The sequence below is a fragment of the Dreissena polymorpha genome, chromosome 5 (assembly GCF_020536995.1).
Source record: "Dreissena polymorpha isolate Duluth1 chromosome 5, UMN_Dpol_1.0, whole genome shotgun sequence".
Classification (NCBI taxonomy): domain Eukaryota; kingdom Metazoa; phylum Mollusca; class Bivalvia; order Myida; family Dreissenidae; genus Dreissena; species Dreissena polymorpha.
The window spans coordinates 102,115,485-102,137,403 of record NC_068359.1 but is presented as its reverse complement, the minus strand read 5'-3'; the positions used below and the strand labels follow the sequence as shown (position 1 = coordinate 102,137,403).

The following is a 21,919-nucleotide window of genomic DNA, read 5'->3' as shown; positions in this document are numbered from 1 at the left end:
TTCGCGCACACACTTTGTATACATATGCAACAACACATTTATAGAATGTAAAATCAACAATAAGAACGATATAAAATATCATTATTTATTGGATTCTTGATAAAATTAGTGTATTTTACCATTCCAACATTTTACCATTCATAAGTCAAGCAAATTAAAGGGAAATATGTGACTTTTTCAAAACAATTGTTTGTCTTCTTCTATGGATAGTACCAGAGGCCTAGCATTGCTCTAAATGTGCTCATTGTGTATTCTACAACAAACACTGTTTAACAAAACTGGGTCATCTCTAATTTGCATCAATACCAGGGTGCAGGATCACGTGACTTTGTTAATGGAAGTCAACACACCGGTAGGTGCTGCTTTTTTCCAAATAACTTCATAAAACAATTTTTCTTAAAAATTTCAACTAGTGCATAAAAGAAAGATTTTTAAGCTGCGTATGTCAATGTGATATACATATGTCAATGTGATATACATATGTCAATGTGAAATACATCAGAATTAGTAATAATAAGCAAGTGTTCTTTTTTCAAAAAATTCATTTATACTGCACAAATATCCTTCATGCAAATTGAATTTTTATCACCAAGTTCAGACGTATTCTCAAGGATCAGCACAAACTACAAGAAAAACTGTCTTTTATGCACTAAAGATTTTTGCAAATGTATTTCAATAATGTGACATATTTGTAAAAATAAAGTTCTGAACGGTGTGTTTACATTCTGTCCAGCCCGTGTGTAAATACCTGAAAACCAAGCTTATTCTGCACCCTAATTACTAAACAGAAACAAAATGGTATAACAAAATGGTATAACTGGTTATGCTTACTTTTGTCAACTATTTTTAACAAATTAGTTATCTGTTTTCTAAACGAATTTCAGAAACATATAAAACTTAAGGCTTCATAAAGACCCAATAACCACAAACTACTGGCCCTTTGGTCTCAAAGTCCTTAACAGATTATACCAGGACATTGGAAAAAAGGGGGTATTTGCCCATTATGTTCAAGATCTGTCACAATTAATGAACATTAAACATTAACGTCCACCTGATCAAATGTTATAACGGTTTAAAGTCATTATAACAGCATAGATCTTCTCACATATTGCTGTCAAAACTTCTATTGATTTCAGCAATTCTGTGGTTAAAAATTGTAAATAAAAATCAAGGTCTATCTTGGAACTGACTTCATAGAGAAATTTAATTATATTATTGTCGCTGTCGTTCTCATACCTCGTAGCTCCAAAATTTTCAAAATATTTTTTTCGTCTTTTCCGAATATATAAAGTCTGGCGCGTGTTTTGTGCTATATCTCGTAGCTCTACGCCAATCAGAGCTCTTGAAAAAGCCACGTGACGAAATATTGTAGAATGATTGTTGGCTTTTTTTACAGGCGAAAAGTCGTAGCGACGCCATTTCACCTATAGGTACGTCGTTTCGTTTGGACAAATTTGACAAAAACGTTTTTATAATTTTTTTTATTTGCAACTACGAGGTTTCCTATCAGGACGAATTGTCGTACCTCATAAAAATGACAAAACTGTGGTGACAAAATGATGTAGCTACCATGTTTGACTGTCAGTATGACTTATCAGTATGACTTACGCGTCTACGGCTTATACCGTATTTTTTCAGCTTCATTTGTTTGGTATTTTTACAGAATTTCAATTTCTAAAACATCGTTATAAAAAAATGAGACGGTTTTTTCTCTCTCCTGAAAAGTTGGCATTTTGTAGCTACGAGGTTTTAGAACGACAGCGATGTTATATAGTGACCTGTTGGTAGCCTATTGAATTCAACATTATTGTAACACTTAAATATGAAGACTCACTGGATTCAGGGAAAAAATAAATAACCGTTTTTGCGTCGAATTAAGTTGGGTGCAACTTAGAGTACACATTTTTTTACTTGTCAAAAAACATTGGGTGCGAATGCACCCTATGCACCCCCCCCCCCCCCTGGCTATGGGTATGTATTTTTACCTTTAATTTTTTTTTGTTGAAATATGTCTGTAATTATACTTACTTGGTAGATTTACAAAAAGAATTAACAGATATTTAAATAACAAACATTTACATTGCTGGGCCCCAGAACCGATCCAAAACCTACATTGAAATGTCCTGTTATGCCGAAGCCACAATAAACTGTTGTAACAGTAAATAATCAATTAATGTTACCTGTAGGAATAGATTGACAAGACTTTCAGCATGAGGTATGTAGGCAAGCTTAGGGATAACCATGGTAACACCCTGGTACGTGTACACAACAAACTTCTCTGAAATAATCAACACACTTCTCTGAAATAAACCATCAGAAGTCTAAGCAGTTTTTACAAAATTGCCTGTCTGGCTCTTCACTGGAAAATTTACAATTGGACCAGCAGATTTTCAGACAATTTCAGTCAATTCTTTTATTATATCATTTCACATTGTTGACAACATGAGTAATTTGCTATAACTGAGTCTGAGCAAGCTTTTAACCCTTTGCATGCTGGGAAATTTGTCGTCTGCTAAAATGTCGTCTGCTGAATTTCTTAAATTAGCATTTTCTTCGATTTTTTTTCAAAGAATACTATCACAATAGCAAACAGTTTGGATCCAGATGAGACGCCACGTTCTGTGGCGTCTCATCTGGATCCAAACTGTTTGCAAAGGCCTTCACAACTCGGTTCCCGCACTGTAAGGGTTAATTTATAAATAATAACTATTTAATACTTCAAAATCATTTCACATTGCTGATAACATGAGTAATTATATTTGTTATAAGTAACAATATAACATCAGCAATCATAATCATGATCTTTATTTAAACTGTAAAAGCATCACCTGACCAAGAAAACAGCTCAGTCTCAGTTTCAACAAAATACATATGGATCACGCTCTGTGAAAAGAGGGTTAAATGCATGTACATTTGGTGTCGTCCTAGATTAACCTGTGCAGTCCAAACAGGCTAATCAGGGACAACACGTTCCGTCTAAACTTGATTTTCTCTAAGAAGATACTTTCTTGAAACGAAAAATATCATAATAAAAAGCGTAAAGTGTCATCCCTGATTAGTCTGTGTGGACTCCACAGGCTAATCTGGGACGACAATTTAGGCACATGCATTAAATTAAAACCCTTTCCACAGAGCAAGGCCCATTTAAAACCACTGTGTTTAAATCAATTATTAGCAAGTGCTTACTTTTGTCATACTGTGGCAGTTTTGTCACGCCTTCCCAAGTTGACTCTGTAGGAGTTCCAAGAATCTAAATATAAGAATTAAAATTTGGAAATGTTAAACATTAATGTATAACCAATAAAAACAATACCAAACAAATATTATATTCCTTGGACACTTATTTTCATGAATTATGAATTTTCATGGGTCCTATCAACCTCGAAATCAAATTTCAAAGGGGATTTCAAGAACAAGATTTTATATCACACACAATAAAAAAAAAATCACTAATTTCAGATAAAACAAAATAGTTTTTCTTATCCACAAAATTTCATGTAAACAACAAGAGATGTGTTTGTCAGAAACACAATGCTCCCTATTGCACCGCTTTGAAATAATATTTCAATATATCATTTGGCAGGTTTAGAAAATATCTCCCTTTTAAAGCTTATTACTTACCTTGGTTTGTATTTTTTTACTTTTGACCTTGAAGGATGTCCTTGACCTTGACCTTTCACCACTCAAAATGTGCAGCTTCATGAGATATACATGCATGCCAAATATCAAGTTACTATCTTCAATATTGCAAAAGTTATTGCAAAACTTAAACCAAGGTTAAAGTTTTGGGACAGAATGACAGACAGACAGGCCAAAAACAATATGCCCCCGATCATTTGATCGGGGGGCCATAAAAATAAATGAATCTATGGTAGTTAATGGCACAACTGACTAGTCTTTCATTTAAAACATGCATTCATGAGACATTTAAAAGTTTGTTGCCTTATTATAATATTATAACAAGAAGAATAAGCAAAATTAACTATTATAGTTACTTCTTACTTATGCTGTGCTCAATTGAGGAATTCTGTTTGAATCGCCATCCAGTAGTTTTATTACAGTAAGTATATTTTTCTGTTGGAAATTGAGCGAGTTCAGGACATTTTTTCTCTATTCTGCAAGTCCTTACATAGAGCACAATTAAAAATCCTAATTTACATTTTCTTCCCATACCCCCCCCCCCCCCCCCACAATTCCCACATCAATAAAGCTCTATTGGCAGTGCTGGCAGTCTCTGGATACAAAATACAGCACACAAACAGATCTGTTTATAAATAAAACTATATCTTGTCACTGTAGGGACAATTACCCCAGACACCACATGGATTTACATGAAGCAAGCTGCAATTATCACGCATATGGGAACGTTGCAAAAGCAATTTTTAACAAATGGTAATACACATTATATACACACTACTTCATATCTAAGTGTTCAATATGTGCTAGTATAAATGTTGAGATGTTTACATTAAAATTTCCAAGTCTGGTCAGTCTAGCTGTGACAATCATTGATTATTATTGACTGATAATTCATCAACCTTTAAATACAATATATTGTACTTTTCATCAAACATGTACAAAAGATCTTGGATATAACACACAAACAATATATTCTCTACATTTTAGGAATTAATAAGAACAATTTTCAGCATAGAGGCAGTGCCCCAGCTAAGCTGCGTATCTGCGCATTTCACCCAATTAAATGTTTAAAAACGTAAAGTAATTCATTACCAATTTGACTTCTATGTTAATTATTTAAATTTGATGCGTACGATACAAGTCTCAATAAAAAATGCTTTCTTCAATTTCAGTATTTACTACTTGGAATAAGTATTGTATCGTGGCAACTTTTTATTCATTCGAAACTTAGCAAGTGCCTGGCTGACAAAGGAGGAAAACAGTAATTCAAGTTATTCAAATTCTTTGTGGACTACATTCCATAGCAAATAAAGCTTCTGACCAAAATATTTACGACGTGCATGTATTTGTAAAGCGTCTGTTCTTACACTTTCTATCACGATGCGTAATAAAAATGTCTAAGCGAGGTCGAAACATGTCCCCATTTGTTGCGCCTTTATAGCAGTCAATCGCAAACTTTGAACAACCAAGTAGGCCAGAGCCAATTTATGCCCAATTATTCATGTTATTAATTTTGTTAGAAACTGTGTATGCAGCAGTTGAAAGTAGCAACTAGACTTCTAAAACATGACCGAAAATCTGTGATTGAAAAAATCTGTCAAGAGTGGAAAAAGTCATATCCCTGGTAAGAAAGTGTTGACGTTGATGGCACAGAAAACATATTTAAATGTGCATACTGCCTAAGGGTGCCATGATTGATTTAACAATGTCTAGATTGAAGATGTCAGTTAAAATATTTATTTTAAAATTTATATTATTTACAGTTTCAAGATGTCAGTTAACATCAGTTCATTAAAATTAATCAAGACAGTTAACAGTTTCATTTGATCAATACAAGTGTGCAGCTTCAATAGAAGTAAAGCAGCAATGATTTTGAGGTATCAATTTTTATTACTTATTTCACTCTATTTCAAGACTAAAATCACACTTATGTTCAAAATCAATTGATGAACACCCTATTTCCCCAAAAACTATCCGGGGCACTGACAGAGGACATCAATTCTGGTCTTGATACAGCTGATTACAGAAACACTGAGCTATACATCCCCATACATAATGTTACCTTACTTTGGGGAATAAAAATCCATGTCTCTTTATTTCCTAAATCAAATAATGTCACAAACACTGGTAATTGGGGTTGCATTTAACAATTGATATATTTATTTATAATAGGGATATGACTCTTACATTTTTGTGTGATAAAATAATGACTAAGGGAAATCTTAAAATAAGAATCAACACTTTCCCACTCAGAAAGAAAAGGGAAAATGGCTATGTGCAAACAGCATAAACCCAGAGTAACTCGCAGTCTGTTCATGATTTATGCTGTTTGCTGCTCATCAGTATCTAAGGGTTGGAAATGAAGCCTTTAAAACTAGAATCTCGTAAGAAAGGTCTTTAATTTAATTTTAACTATTTTAGGGACTACAAATGCATCAAAATACGTATCAAGTGGTAAAGGGTTAACATACAGAAACAGGAATAAGCTTAATTGCCCAGTTTTCACAAAAACGAGGCCCAAATGATTAAAGAGAGACTCAGACACTTGAGAGACAAATAAGAGATGTTCTGATTGAACCAGACTTACCCGGAATATCTGATCCAGCTGGTCATAAGCATCTTTCATACCCGGGAAGGTGGCAACCCCAGAAAACATCTCCGTGAAGATACAGCCAACACCCCTATCAGAAACAGGCAAAAACATGTTGTTATTACCAAAGGTAATAATACTGATAAACTGTTGTTACCAATCGTAATGGTGTTCATAAACTGTTCTTACCAATGGTAATGGTGTTTATAAACTGTGGTTACCAATGGTAATGGTGTTTATAAATTTATAAACTGTTGTTACCAATGGTTATGGTGTTTATAAATTTATAAACTGTTGTTACCAATGGTTATGGTGTTTATAAACTGTTCTTACCAATGGTAATGGTGTTTATAAACTGTTGTTACCAATGGTAATGGTGCTTTATAAATTTATAAACTGTTGTTACCAATGGTTATGGTGTTTATAAACTGTTGTTACCAATGGTGATGGTGTTTATAAACTGTTGTTACCAATGGTAATGTTGTCTGTAAACTGTTGTTACCTATGGTAATGGTGTTTAAAATCTGTTGTTACCAATGGTAATGGTGTCTGTAAACTGCTGTTACCTAATTGTAATGATGATTATAAACTGTTGTTTCAAATGGATATTAATATTGATTCAATACAGACAATTAATATATAGATTAATATTGATTCAATACAGACAATCAATATATTGATTAATATTGATTCAATACACACAATCAATATATATAGATAAATATTGATTCAATACAGACAACCAAATTATCGATTAATATTGATTCAATACAGACAATTTCTATTTAGATCAATATGAACTATAAGACTTTGATTTATATTGATTCAATAGAAACTACAAAGCAAAGGTTTTTATTTATCAAATAAGACCCACAAGACATAATAATAATATGTTCACAACTATGGCCAACAAGACATTAATATTGATTCAATACAAACAAATGAAAATTTGATTTATATTGATTCAATATTATTCACAATACATAGATTATAATGATTCAATATTACCCACAATAAAAGGATAAATATTGATTCAATATAACTTAAAATGCATTGATTCATATTTATTCAATACAGACCCACCATACATTGATTAAATTTTAATAACAGGGGTGTCAATTGTCCCAAATTTGAAATCTGGAAAATAAGCCTGGAATTCTGAGACCCCAGGTTCCCAATGGGGATAAAGGGCAGAGCACCCTTCCTTTAGCCTTAACTTATTGTTCTTTCTTAGTCTTTCTTGTTGCAATTTCATTTGACTACAATTCGAAATATTATATACCAGACCATCAGAATCAACGCATGCGTATTTGTCATTCTATATTCTTTCTGTAAAGAACTTCAAAAATAAATTCAAATAATTAAAATCGACGAAAAATACTGTATCCGAAGATGACAGTCTGAACAAAAGTACGTGTTTTGCATATGAAATAGATTGGGCTTATCGTCTGATTTCAAATGAAAACAAGGGACAAAATTGTCACAAAACCAGGTTTTCAATTTGAAAAAAAAAGTCTGACAAAGGGAGACGATTCAAATTGTGCATTGTTACCCCCCTTGTGTAAGATTCAATCTATATTTACTCGTGGTGACCTTGATTTCAATGTGAACAAGAGATGTGTTTGTCAGAAACACCATGCCCCCTATTGCGCCACTATGAAGCCATATATTTGACCTTTGACCTTAAAGGATGACCTTGACCTTTCACCACTCAAAATGTGCAGCTCCATGAGATACACCTGTATGCCTAATATCAAGTTGCTATCTTCAATAATGCAAAAGTTATTGCAAAAACTTTAACCAAGTTTAAAGTTTTGGGACACACATAATGAATGAATGACAGACAGACAGGCCAAAAACAATATACCCCTGATCTTTCGATCCGGAGGCATAAAAAAAGTGTGATAAAGGGAGACCAACTCAAAATGTGGATTGTTACTGATAAAAGTTACCCCCCTTGTTTCAAAATCTATCTATGTTTAGTCGAGGCGACCTTGACCTTGGAGATATTGAGGTAATTATTTTGCGCGACACACTGTCCAATGATGGTGAACACATGTGCCAAATGATTTTAAAATCTCACAATGAATGACATAGTTATGGCCTGGACAAGCTCATTTATGGCCATTTTTGACCTTTGAACTCAAAGTGTGACCTTGACCTTGGAGATATCGATGTAATTCTTTCGCTCGACACATCGTCTAATGATGGTGAACAAATGTGCCAAATGATTTTAATATCTCACAATGAACGACAAAGTTATGGCCCAGACAAGCTTGTTCCACCAACCCGCCAGCCTGCCCGCCCGCCGACATTCGCCAATCTAATAACCAGTTTTTTCCTTCGAAAAGCCTGGTTAACCAGTAACCTAGCAAATTATGTACATATATGAATAAAAAATTGTGTTAACATATTGCTTTACAATATGCTATTGCAGTGCTTTACTTACTATTATTGACCACTTAAAATATTTTAAGATGATGGACATTTGCACCATTTTGTTGACATGTTAGATTTTCAGAAAGTAGTGAAGATTTTTAGTCAGTTACTGTTCATGTCTGCGAATGATACGCTAATCAATCAAAAATCAATAAATAAAATACCTTAAAAAATCGGTACCGAGCAAAAATTTCCGAAATGCCAAAGGAGATATAAGAATATTCATTCTCAAATTATCGCACACTCAAACGAATTTGCCCCTACCCCACCCCCTAAAAAAACTAATCGAATTTACATTGAACTCATAATCAACCCTCGACAGCCCAAATCCAGATTTCCGGAATAATTTGGACAATTGACACCCCTGAATAATCACTGTATAATCACAATCAAATTTCTCTTGCTATTTAAAAAAAAATGATTTAACCACTAAAACATGACATCCTCAAGTGATTTATTGAATAATAAAGAAAATTAATTTAAATATGATGTTATTTTGGGATGTGTTAGTTCTACATACCACATATCTAAGGACGTGGAGTAGTTGGTGGATCCCAGGAGTACATCAGGTGGTCTATACCACAGCGTGACCACTTCATGGGAATATGTGTGACTAGGTATGGACTTGGCCCGCGCTAAACCTGTGGCAAAGGTCAATAAGACACTGAAAATACTGCTAACCCTTTACTCCTTTTTACTTAATAATTTAACATGCCTTTTGACATATTTGTAGTCTATTTGACAAGAGCTGTCAGAGGACAGCGCGCTCGACTATACGAGTGCTTGACAGTATATTCTTAGCCATCATGGGGAAATTGTTCATAATCAATAATTTATTAGACAATCTTTCAAAAATAAAAAAAGGAAAAAAAAAATTGGGGGGGGGGGGGGGTAGGGGGGGTGAGAGGGGGGTATAATGTGGGGTGGGGTAATTTATTAGATGATGTTTAAAAAAAAATTGGGGGGGAGTGGGGGGGGGGAAGGGGGGTGTGGGGTTGAGAGGGGGTATAACGTGGGGTGTGGTAATTTATTAGATGTTTAAAAAAAAAAAAAAATTGTGGGGGGGGAGGTTGGGGGGGGGGGAGGGATTCTGGGTAGGGGCGTGGGGTATTGTTTGGGTGGAATCCATTGTAGTATTCAGGTAAGTGTTGTTTTGTCAAAGAAATAATAAAATGTGATCATAACTTAAGGAGTTAAGGCAATTTAAGCTATATGTTCAATTATCTAAGTGTAAAAGGGGCCATAACTATGTCAAAATGCTTGATACAGTGGTCTGCTCTTGTTTGTAGGTTGGGGTCATGTTGGTAAAGAAGTATGCAAAATATTAAAGCAATATGTAAAAGGATATATGAATTATTTGGGGTAGTACGCAAACTTTAACATAGATTTATCAATAATATGCATATTCTAAGTATAAAAGGGGCAATAATTCTGTCAAAATGCTTGATACAGTTGTCTGCTCTTGTTTATAGGTTGGGGTCATGATCGTTAACATGTATGCAAAATATCAAAGCAATATGTCAAAGGACATTGAAAATAGTTGGGGTAGTATGCAAACTTTAACACTTGCTGCATATTCGAAGTGGAAAATGGGCCATAATTATGACAAAATGCTTGATAGAGTTGTCTGCTCTTGTTTATAGGTTGGGGTCATGTTGGTTAAGAAGTATGCAAAATATTAAATCAATAGTCAAAGGATATAGGAAATATTTGGGGTAGTACGCAAACTTTAACATAGATTTATCAATAATATGCATATTCTAAGTATAAAAGGGGCAATAATTCTGTCAAAATGCCTGATACAGTTGTCTGCTCTTGTTTATAGGTTGGGGTCATGATGGTTAACTAGTATGCAAAATATCAAAAGAATATGTCAAGGGACATTGAAATTAGTTGGGGTAGTACGCAAACTTTAACTTTGCTGCATATTTTAAGTGGAAAATGGGCCATAATTATGACAAAATGCTTGATAGAGTTGTCTGCTCTTGTTTATAGGTTGGGGTCATGTTGGTAAACAAGTTTGCATAATATGAAAGCAATATGTTAAGGGACAAAGAAAATATTTGGGGTAGTACGACAACATTAACATTTGCACGCTAACGCAAATGCTAACGCAGATGCTCACGCCAATGCCAGGGTGAGTAGGATAGCTCCACTATATATATTTCATATATAATAGTCGAGCTAAAAATCACATGAACAATTAAATTTTTGTTTAACATATTCAAGTTTTAAAGGCTTCATTTCAAACTCTATAAGATACTGATGAGCAGCAAACAGCATAAGACCTGAACAGACTGCGAGTTACTGGCAGGCAGGTTTTATGATGGTTGCATGTAGCCATTTTCACTTTACTTTTGACCGGGAAAGGATAAACTAGAAATATGTCACAGACACTGATTCCCCCCACAACATATGTTCTGACAAAGACCAATCAACAATATATTCTACAGTATGCTAAATACTTTAAAACCATTATTATTCGTCAGGCATCAATTTTCGTCTATTTCGTCAGTTGACCAAGTGACAAGTTTAAGATTTTAACGAATAATTATGTCTCATGTTTATACAAAATAAAGACTGAATAACCATGGGCATGAGACAATAAAATCCATCGTAATCTACGTATACATACTTTGTCTGTCTCGTAATCAAGATACATGTTAATCAGGTATTGACAAAAAGAGGTGCACATTATACAATGTACTTAACTTACACGTTTAATTGCTGTAAAACGCAGATGCATTTAAGCTGTATGAAATGCGTTGACTTCATTTAGGAAGAATATTAGATTAGCGCTAATTGTTAACAACTTTATTATTCATTGTGTGTATTTTGTTATTCAAGGGTGTTGACTAATTGGCAATTTGCTATGTTGTTTCAAACACTTGTTAATGGTTATTCAGTACCGCTAATCTGCTAATCATAACAACGAACTTGTCAATGGCATACAACAACAAGGGCCCATTACTATCACCTGATAACAAAAGACTATTTAATTGGCACGTGACAAACAGGACTCCCAAGTGTCCTCCCTTTTCCTCACCATGATATGTCGCAACCGCGAATGTGCGATCTTCGCGGACATGTATTACAAACAAATTGGTTATTGACTGACGCTTTTTTTTCAAAATCAGAAATAGGCGATTTTAAGTGCTGACAAAATAGGTTGTTTTTTTTCCAATGACAAAATTTCGTGCTGACGAAAATAAATGGTTTCACAGTAGTTCAAACTGGACTTATTTAAACATCATGTTGAAGTTCAAACTGGACCTTTTTAAGATCATGTGTAAGTTCAAAGTGGACCTTTTTTAAACATCATGTTGAAGTTCGAACTGGATCTTTTTTAACATCATGTTGAAGTTCAAACTGGACCTTTTTTAACATCATGTTAAATGCAATTATGGAAGCAATGTCTCAACTGCTCAAACACTTACAAGGTCCAATGATGGTCTTTGACTAGGAGCAGAAGTCATTAGACCATTATAAGAAGCTGTTTCTCAAATGCCATATTATTTGAGGAAACAAAGCAATATATTGATTGCTAAATTATGTCCACTCACCAAAATCTGCCAACTTCAGTTCCCCAATCTCGCTGATTAACAAGTTTTGAGGTTTGAGATCTCTGTAAAAAACAACAAAACAAAATAAAATAACTCAGTGAAACAGTTTAAATTTAAAGCAAATTTTAACCAAAATTTTAACATACTCTTCCTTTGAGTGAGTCAGATAACCTTATGTAAACATAAATTTTTAAATGTGTAGAATTAGATTTTGATGCAGGGCTTTCTCTTACAACATTCTAAATATGACATAGTCCAGAACAATTGGGAATTTTAGCGTTGATGAACTTCAAATGGATAAAAGTATTATGGCTTAATGTATAACCTTTAAATAATTATTATAATATAATTATAATAAAAGAAACTTCCTTTAAACAGAAAATGCATTAAAAGTTTCAAGTGCCGTCTCTAATTAGCTCTATGCACATGCATGTATACTCATTTTCACAGAGCTAGACTCCAATGTACAACCTAGCTAATATATTCAATGTCCGCACTGTATACAAAACAACACCTACCTGTGTAAAATACGTTTATTATGACAGTAAGCTAGCCCTCTGAGCAGTTGATATAAGAACAACTGAAAGTGAACAAGATAATTATTTATTATAACATGCTGAGGGCTTCTTTTCCTTCTTTAGCAAGGGCCTTATAAAGGCCCCTTACCTCAAAAGAAAGACCCATTATGTTAAAGAGAATTTCTTTAAATGATGCAATTTTCCTTAAATTTCATGCTTACTTTGGGAAATGTCTTCGCCTTTTACAGTTATTTGTTTCCCCAAAATTGCCAGGCCCTTTCCCCAAATAAAAAAAAAGAAGCCTTAATTTCCTATATTTCTTATAAGAGTTTGTTTGCTTGTTAGGTTTTTTTGCCATTTCACACTATATGGACTATATAGTGTTTACCAGCTTGACCGATACATACTTAGGGCTGCAAAGAATCCAAAAAAAAATTCGGATCCAAATCCAAATAAGGTTTCTTCAGATTTTTTCGGATCCGGATCCCTCAGATAAGAGAAAATTAGAAATTCTGTCTAAATTAAAGAAATCAATGTTTTAGAAGTATTATTTCACTAATAAACATTAAACATTTATTAACATAACAAACTTCTCGTTTAACATTGTAGCAATGTCAGAATAAAACGAAACATCAACACTTATTCACTTAATAGTTTGCGCGTTAACATACACTTTTCACTGTTCATGCAGTTTGATGTTTGTTTTCACAAATTAAAATTCACATATCATTATTGTCCGGGTCCAGGCAAGCTCTATGAGCACTGACAAGGTCTCCTGCTGTGGAGAAGATTCCCTCACTGGGAATTGAGGTTCCTTGCATCACAAGATAGCATTTAAACTTAGTATATGACGAAAGATGCTTTCAAGACAATACATGAAATGATGAAGGAACACAATTTGACAGGTGGCGAAATTATGCAAAATTAACCTGAATAACATTCCAGCCACACTGGATCCACTACCATTGTTTTAAATACAACTCAGAAAGACAATAAGGATTGAAAACTTACTTATTGCCATTAGGAATTGCATTTGTAATGTGTAAATTCTCCATGATTTTGAATAAGTTTTGCTTTCGGCGCTCATTACGGAATGTCCAATGACACTCTTAGACAATACAAGATGTGTTTGTGAAACACAATGTCCCCCTATATGATGTTTGACATTGTAGGATGACCTTGACCTTGTGAAGGATGACCTTGACCTTTCACCACTCAAAATGTGCAGCTCCATGAGATACACATGCATGCCAAATATCAAGTTGCTATCTTCAATATTGCAAAAGTATTCATAAAATAAGCGATTTGGGCCACATATATTTGACCTCTGACCTTGAAGGATGACCTTGACCTTGACCTTTCACCACTCAAAATGAGCAGCTCCATGAGATGCACATGCATGCCAAATATCAAGTTGCTATCTTCAATATTGCACAAGTATTCATAAAATGAGCGATTTTGGTCACATATAATTGACCTCTGACCTTGAAGGATGACCTTGACCTTGACCTTTCACCACTCAAAATGTGCAGCTCCATGAGATACACATGCATGCCAAATATCAAGTTGCAATCTTCAATATTGCAAAAGTATTCATAAAATGAGCGATTTTGGCCACATATATTTGACCTCTGACCTTGAAGAATGACCTTGACCTTTCACCACTCAAAATGTGCAGCTTCATGAGATACACATGCATGCCAAATATGAAGTTGCTATCTTCAAAATAGCAAAAGTTATTGCAAAATGTTAAAGTTGGCGCAAACAGACAGACAGACCAACAGACCAACAGACAGGCAGGGCAAAAACAATATGTCCCCCACTACTATAGTGGGGGACATAAAAAGCCAAAGGATCTCAAATGATCTGCTATTTGACTGTCACAGGCCAATAAAAATAACGACTTTTATATGTATCTTTTGTCTTTCAAATAGAACCAGTCTGTATAAAAAAATACTCATGAAAACAGTGCTATGTTACATACAACTATGAAAATAATTATTCTGAACCGAAATTTCCAGGGGTGGATCTGTACCCCCGAATCTGAAGTTGGATCCGATATCATCGGATATTTCGGGTACCCATTGCAGCCCTAATACTTATACCATTGCCCTTTTACCACTTAAATTCGTATTTAACCCCTTACCACTTAGATATGTATTTAACCCTTTACCACTTAGATACGTATTTTGACGCATTGTAGTCCCTTATAAAGTTAAATATAACTTAGGACCTTTCTTGCTACATTCAAGTTTTAAAGGCATCATTTCCAACCCTTAGATACTGATTAGCAGCAAATAGCATAAAACCTGAACAGACTGCGAGTTATTCAAAGGCTGATCTGGCTTTATGCTGTTTGTACATTGCTATCTTCACTTTGCTTCTGAAAGGGTATGGGTTAAATGACAACTGCCATACGTGTTTCAGATGCAGGGAGAATTGAGCTTTAGAAATAATTTCCTGACAAATTTTAAACACATGTCATGTGGCTGTGCTGTGGGAGTCAAGGTCTATGCTGTGCAATGGGAGTCAATGTCATGTTGCTGTGATGTGGGAGTCAAGGTCTATGCTGTGCTGTGGGAGTCAAGGTCTATGCTGTGCAATGGGAGTCAAGGTCATGTGGCTGTGATGTGGGAGTCAAGGTCTATGCTGTGCTGTGGGAGTCAAGGTCTATGCTGTGCAATGGGAGTCAAGGTCATGTGGCTGTGATGTAGGAGTCAAGATATATGCTGTGCTGTGGGAGTCAAGGTCTATGCTGTGCTTTGGGAGTCAAGGTCTATGCTGTGCTTTGGGAGTCAAGGTCTATGCTGTGCTGTGGGAGTCAAGGTCTATGCTTTGCAATGGGAGTCAAGGTCATGTGGCTGTGATGTCGGAGTCAAGGTCTATGCTTTGCTGTGGGAGTCAAGGTCTATGCTGTGCAATGAGAGTCAAGGTCATGTGGCTGTGCTTTGGGAGTCAAGGTCTATGCTGTGCTTTGGGAGTCAAGGTCTATGCTGTGCAATTGGGAGTCAAAGTCATGTGGCTGTGATGTGGGAGTCAAGGTCTATGCTGTGCTGTGGGAGCAAAGGTCATAGTGCTGTGACTTGGGAGTCAAGGTAATGTGGAGGTGCTGTGGGAGTCAAGGTAATGTGGATGTACTGTGGGAGTCAAGGTCATGTGGCTGTGATGTGGGAGTCAAGGTCGTGTGGCTGTGCTGTGGGAGTCAAGGTAATGGGGATGTGCTGTGGGAGTCAAACACAGGTCATGCCGCTGTACTGTGGGAGTCAAACACTTGATCCTCAGATTTTTAGTCCAGTTATCTACCAATTTAGCATAAGTATACAATCTTACAACTATAATATTAGGAATAACAAGAGATGTGTTTGTCAGAAACACAATGTCCCTTATTGCGCTGCTTTGAAGCCATATATTTGACCTTTGACCTTGAAAGATAACCTTGACCTCTCACCACTCAAAATGTGCAGCTCCATGCGATACACATGCATGCCAAATATCAAGTTGCTATCTTCAATAATGCAAAAGTTATTTCAAAACTTTGACCAAGGTTAAAGTTTTGGGACACACACAATGAGTGAATGAATGACAGACAGAAAGACGGGCCAAAAACAATATGCCCCCGATCTTTCTATACAAATAATTTGCAATAATTCTAAATCTGATACCTGTCAGGCATTGTTATCAATTTCTTGCACATACACTATTAAGTGGGCATGCTCGGTGAAAAAAGGGTTTAATGCATGTGCATTTTGTTTAAAGAAAGTCTCTCTTTAATAAAAATTAAGTTGTGGCGGAAATTAAGTCCCTGATTTATAGCCTGTGCAGACTGCACAGGCTTATCTGGGACAACACTTTATGCACATGCATTAAACCCCCTTTTCACAGACCACGGCCTAAGTCTCATTCTAACTTATCATAAACACATACAAATTCACACATACCTTAACATTGTATGTGTTAAGCCCTCCGGGATGTTTTTCTAAGTACTGACTTAAATCTGTATGCTGAAAAATATGTTTTAATTGAGTATAAACAATCTCTTCAAGAGGTAACAACTTGACTAACATATGAATCCACCAGGAAAAAATAAATGCAAAATAAATCACAAAGTCTATTTTATTGAAGTTGCAAATAAAAATAGAGCACCGCGTAATGGGTGCCAAGGCTCGGCTGCGGGTGCATATTTTAACAAGAAACCGTCGGAGACAGGTGATGCTCCCCAAAATGTTTTTTTTGTCACAATATTGCACTATATATTCAGATAAAAGTAAACGTCTTGAGGGCACAGTAGTTGGGGGGACAAGAATTTTTTTATAGAAAATTTCAAAGGGCCATAACTCTGTGAAAAAGCATCTGACAAGAACCCCCTGATGATTTGCACATCTCCTCTTTGTAGTGAAGCTTCCCATAAAGTTTCATTGAATTCCGGTCATTAGTTGCTGAGAAATAGCCCGGACAAGAATTGCACTATATGTACAGTTAATGGAAAATTTCAAAGGGCCATAACTCTGTGAAAAATCATCTGAACAGAATGCGCTGATAAATATGCACATCTCCTCTTGGTAGTTAAGCTTCCCATAAAGTTTCATTGAATTCCGGTCATTAGTTGCTGAGAAATAGCCCGGGCAAGAATTGCACTATATGTACAGTTAATGGAAAATTTCAAAGGGCCATAACTCTGAAAAATCATCAAACCAGAACGCGCTGCTAATATGCACATCTCCTCTTGGTAGTGAAGCTTCCCATAAAGTTTCATTGAATTCCGGTCATTAGTTGCTGAGAAATAGCTCGGACAAAATTTGTGCAAGGACGGATGGACAGAGGAAGCAGCGACTATATATGCTCCCCCCAAAAAATTTAGGGGGAGCATAATAAATGAATGATTGTCAGATTATTTTTGATTTTTTTTTAATAGAGGTCACAGTGACCTTGACCTTTGACCTAGTGACCCAAAAATGGGTGTGGCTTGTAGAACTCATCAAGGTGCTGCTACATATGAAGTTTCAAAGTTGTAGGTGGAAGCACTTTGATTTTAGAGCCAATGTTCAAAACCTTGACAAAATGTTAAGGTTTAAGCACGACACAGATGGCGGACATGATGAGCTGGCTATGACAATACCTCGGTTTTTCTCCGAAAACAGCCGAGCTAAAATAACATGGCAGTAAAAAGACATTGCAAAAGACAATATGTCCTTCACAAAAATGCAACATTTTCATTAATTTGGTAATGTGGTTTTTATACGATACTACATTGAACTACTGCTATACAATGTACAATCATCCTGAAATGGGACCAAATATCCAAATATTAAAAAATCGGCCAAATTAAGTTTTAGCCTGACAGAATATGAATAGCAAATTTTTTTGTTAACTTATTGAACCTATGAAGTTTTTTTTTACAAATGTTGGGACAAATTGCCTCATATCCAGACCCGGGACAATTACCCAAAAAACGGGATGTCCCGTCTTGATCAAGATGTTTGGTATGTAATTTTATTGCTTCAGCCATATATTAAATTAATGATTATCTAATTAGAATTAAGTTATTTAAATATGAACCAATTAAATCGTCATAATTCTTAATTCCAGAAAATAGCGAAAATAAAAGCATAAAAAATATTATCGATGGAAAGTATTCCAAATCAATTAGAAAAATTGATATAAATTAGAATTACGGTAATATGTTTTCCGGCAATATCTTTAAAAATAAAATATTTGAATATATTTGAAAATGACAAATGAATATTCGAATATCGTTTTCAATTTCCCATCCCGACTGGAAACACAAGTTAACAAATAGAAACAGGTGACTAATGTAACACCATCTTTAACATTCTTTATAATTTCCATCATTTAATTCAACTCGACTAGCTTGCATTCTCGTAATAAATAATACAACACATCTAACAACATCCAGACATTATTAGTATCTATGGACATAATTTAATGGACTTTCAAATAGAATTAGATTTTATAACTATATTTGGCTAATAAATTAAGAAAATTCTAAACAAATAAAAAAGCACTTACTACATATTCGAAGACAAAGGTTAGTGTCTCCTTGGTGTGTATTATATCATGCAGTGTGACGATGTTAGAGTGCTTAAGGCCCTTCAGTAATGAGGCTGAAATGAAACATTTGCAGTATGCAATTTTCTTGCACAATTAAAAAAATCTTTGATATGGCGTTGAAATGTTTTGCTTACAAACACTGTTCATCTTTTTAGGAACACCTGTCTGACATTTAGGATATTTACTGGTTGATGGTAGATTATTGAATTTAATTTACAAATGATTAGAGAAATTAATCTGCAATATGTGTCATAGCCACAAGTTTTGTTTTTTTCTATGGTAACGAGTGAATTAAAATCAATAATCTAAGGAAACAACACATTCACTTCTTAAAAAATGTGATGCTTTCACACCGTTTGCATACATTTTAAATATATACAAATGGAAAATTGTGTGTCAATAAATTATAACTTCATGAAGTCAAAATTACAACATCATTCAATAGTAAAACAGTGGCATTATCTCCCTGTTATTTTTCAACTGTCTGAAGCAGTAAATTACCATTTTTATATCACAAATATTTCCCTACAAACCACAGAAAAGCATACAATAAATCATTGTTTTTTCATATTTCTAATTGCTTCCATTATTAACTGTTCCATCATTCTCCAATTCTAACTCTACATGTTTATATCTATTTTCATACATTCCTAAAAAATGCAATCTATACATCTAAGACATAAAATTGATGTAAAGTTTGACACAGGCAGATTGCATGAAAGCATTGATAAGTAAATCAAAACTTAAGTATTGTCAATAACAAAAACTTTTAAAAGAAAGATTTAATAGACAGGTGAACAAGATTTTTATGTTGTTGTGATGAGACAAATTAAAGGGACCTTTTCACAGATTTTGGCATGTTTTGAAGTTTGTCAAATGCTAGCGGTTGCTAAATGTAAACATTGCAACTATAGAGTTGCAGTATTAAGCAAAAATTAAATGAAAGAAAACAAGAGATGTGTTTGTCAGAAACACGATGCCCCCTTCTCCGCCACTTTGAAGCCATATATTTGACCTTTGACCTTGATGGATGACCTTGACCTTTCACCATTCAAGATGTGCAGCTCCATGAGATACACATGCTTGCCAAATACCAAGTTGCTTTCTAAAGTGGCATAGAAGTTATGAGCATTTTTGGTAACCTAAACGCGAAACCTAAACCTAAAAGTGTGTCGGAAGGACAGGCAGACAGACATACGGACAGACAGTCCGATCACTTCGGAGGGCATAAAAAGTCTGCCACAGTATTCCACATCTGGGCTCATACCACTGACCCTTGCAGGAAAAGTCTAGAAAGTTGACCAATTGCCATCCATGCTGTCATTAAATTAAATGTATTCTATCTTTATATAAACAATCCTCGTAATGTCACAAAATATAACGACACCAACAAAACTTTCCAAATTATGCAATTGTTTTGTGTTTGTAAAGATTTATCATTTTTAAGTTTTTAAAACATCAGAAGATCCATAAATCTAATATTTGAGACCATAGTAATGTTCAGTATTACTGTTTCCTGCCCCCCCCCCCCAAAAAATAAACTACAACGAAAATGTGCAAATCTGAAACAATTTTTTTCGATTCTGTCAATTCATTAAAATGTGAAAAAGTCCCTTCTGACGTTTTGGTAAATTGATTAAATAAAACAAAACTATTTCAGATTCGCACATTTTCATTGTATTTATGATATTTGTGAGAAAACAATAATACTGAATATTTACCATGCTCTAAAATATCCATTATATGCATCTTTTGACGATTTAAAAACATGAAAATTATAAAGCCTTGCAACGCAAAACGATTGAATAATTTGGAGAGTTCTGTTGTTGTCGTTATATTTACGCTACAAGGATTGCTTATATAAAGTATAAAATACATCACTCATTGTACGAGTACGGAGGGCTGAGTGGTCTAAGCGTTAGACTTTTACTCCTGGTGTCCGTGGTTCAATCCCAGTTGAGGCTTACTTTTTTTTCTTTAATTTTATTGTTTTTACTGGAGCTTTTTAGATCCAATGTTTACATTTATCAATATTAAGTAAAAGTATTTAATGACAAACTTCAATACATGTCAAAATCTGCGAAAAGGTCCCTTTAACCCTTTTCCACTCAGAAGCAAAGTGAAAATGGCCATGTGCAAACAGCAAAAAACCAGGACAGCCTGCAAGCAACTTGCAGTCTGTTCAGGTTTTATGCTGTTTGCTGCTCATCAGTATCTAAGGGTTAGAAATGAAGCCTTTAATACTTGAATCTAGTAAGACAGGTCTTTTGTTAAATGTAACTTTCTAAGGGACTACACATGCATGAAAATACGTATCTAAGTGGTAAAGGTTAAAGCCTAATGAAGCCTAGACAAGTTGGCTCAAACAGAAGAAGGGGTAGGATATCAAGAAGATAGTCTTATGTGTGATTCATTTTTATTTTTGGCGTTGAGCTTGGGGGATTCTAGAGCACCAATGGTGCAGTTTGTGAATGTTTTGAACAACTCAATACCTTACAACTAAAATATCATCAACAGCAGTTCAGATTTATATATCAAGTAAAAAACAGCAACTAAATATTGATTTATTATTGGTCACAAATACACTATTTTGAGGCTATTATCACAACAATTTTTTTCCTATTTGCATTTTTTCTGTTGGGCATTTTCATTTGTTAATTCTTGTTTTTACCCTTTTAGAAAAAAATAAGAACTTAGGAACACGTCAGCCTACAAAGCCAAATGGCAGCAACAGCCTTGTCTATAACAACAACTACCTTCTCTTATTGCTGTGAAGGGTACACCCTCATCTGTCTGTATACTGATTTCCTTCAGCGCAACCACCTGACCTGTCATGCTGAAAAAACAAGCTGTCTCTGAATCAATGTGTTACCACTGAGAAGCCCAGTCAACAGTCAATATGACTGCCAACAGAAATCAGAGATTGATCAGTCCATTTGATTGTTTGTTTAAATTTTAAGTCATTTAAAACAGTATTCCACTTTTTTAATTTTGCAGTTGTTTCACTTCTATTTATTAAGTGCACGTACTTATGCAAGTTAATGACATCTATCCTACTTGAATCAAATGTTGACCAGTCAAAATGATTGTCACCTGGTTGA

At 34.8% G+C, this 21,919-nt stretch overlaps 1 protein-coding gene across 8 annotated transcripts in view; it reads right to left on the bottom strand.

Annotated features, from left to right (window-relative positions):
* LOC127881363 (cyclin-dependent kinase 14-like) overlaps positions 1–21,919 on the bottom strand; it is a 109,446-nt gene that overhangs the window by 13,698 nt on the left and 73,829 nt on the right. For all 8 annotated transcript variants that reach the window (XM_052429137.1, XM_052429143.1, XM_052429141.1 and 5 more), the window contains exons 7-15: positions 21,575–21,654; positions 18,777–18,871; positions 16,688–16,750; positions 12,750–12,811; positions 12,232–12,293; positions 9,189–9,309; positions 6,227–6,320; positions 3,187–3,250; positions 2,181–2,278 (exon numbers count right to left, since the gene is read on the bottom strand). In XM_052429137.1, the coding sequence (XP_052285097.1) occupies positions 2,181–2,278; positions 3,187–3,250; positions 6,227–6,320; positions 9,189–9,309; positions 12,232–12,293; positions 12,750–12,811; positions 16,688–16,750; positions 18,777–18,871; positions 21,575–21,654 (739 nt within the window). The remainder of the gene's footprint in view (positions 1–2,180; positions 2,279–3,186; positions 3,251–6,226; positions 6,321–9,188; positions 9,310–12,231; positions 12,294–12,749; positions 12,812–16,687; positions 16,751–18,776; positions 18,872–21,574; positions 21,655–21,919) is intronic.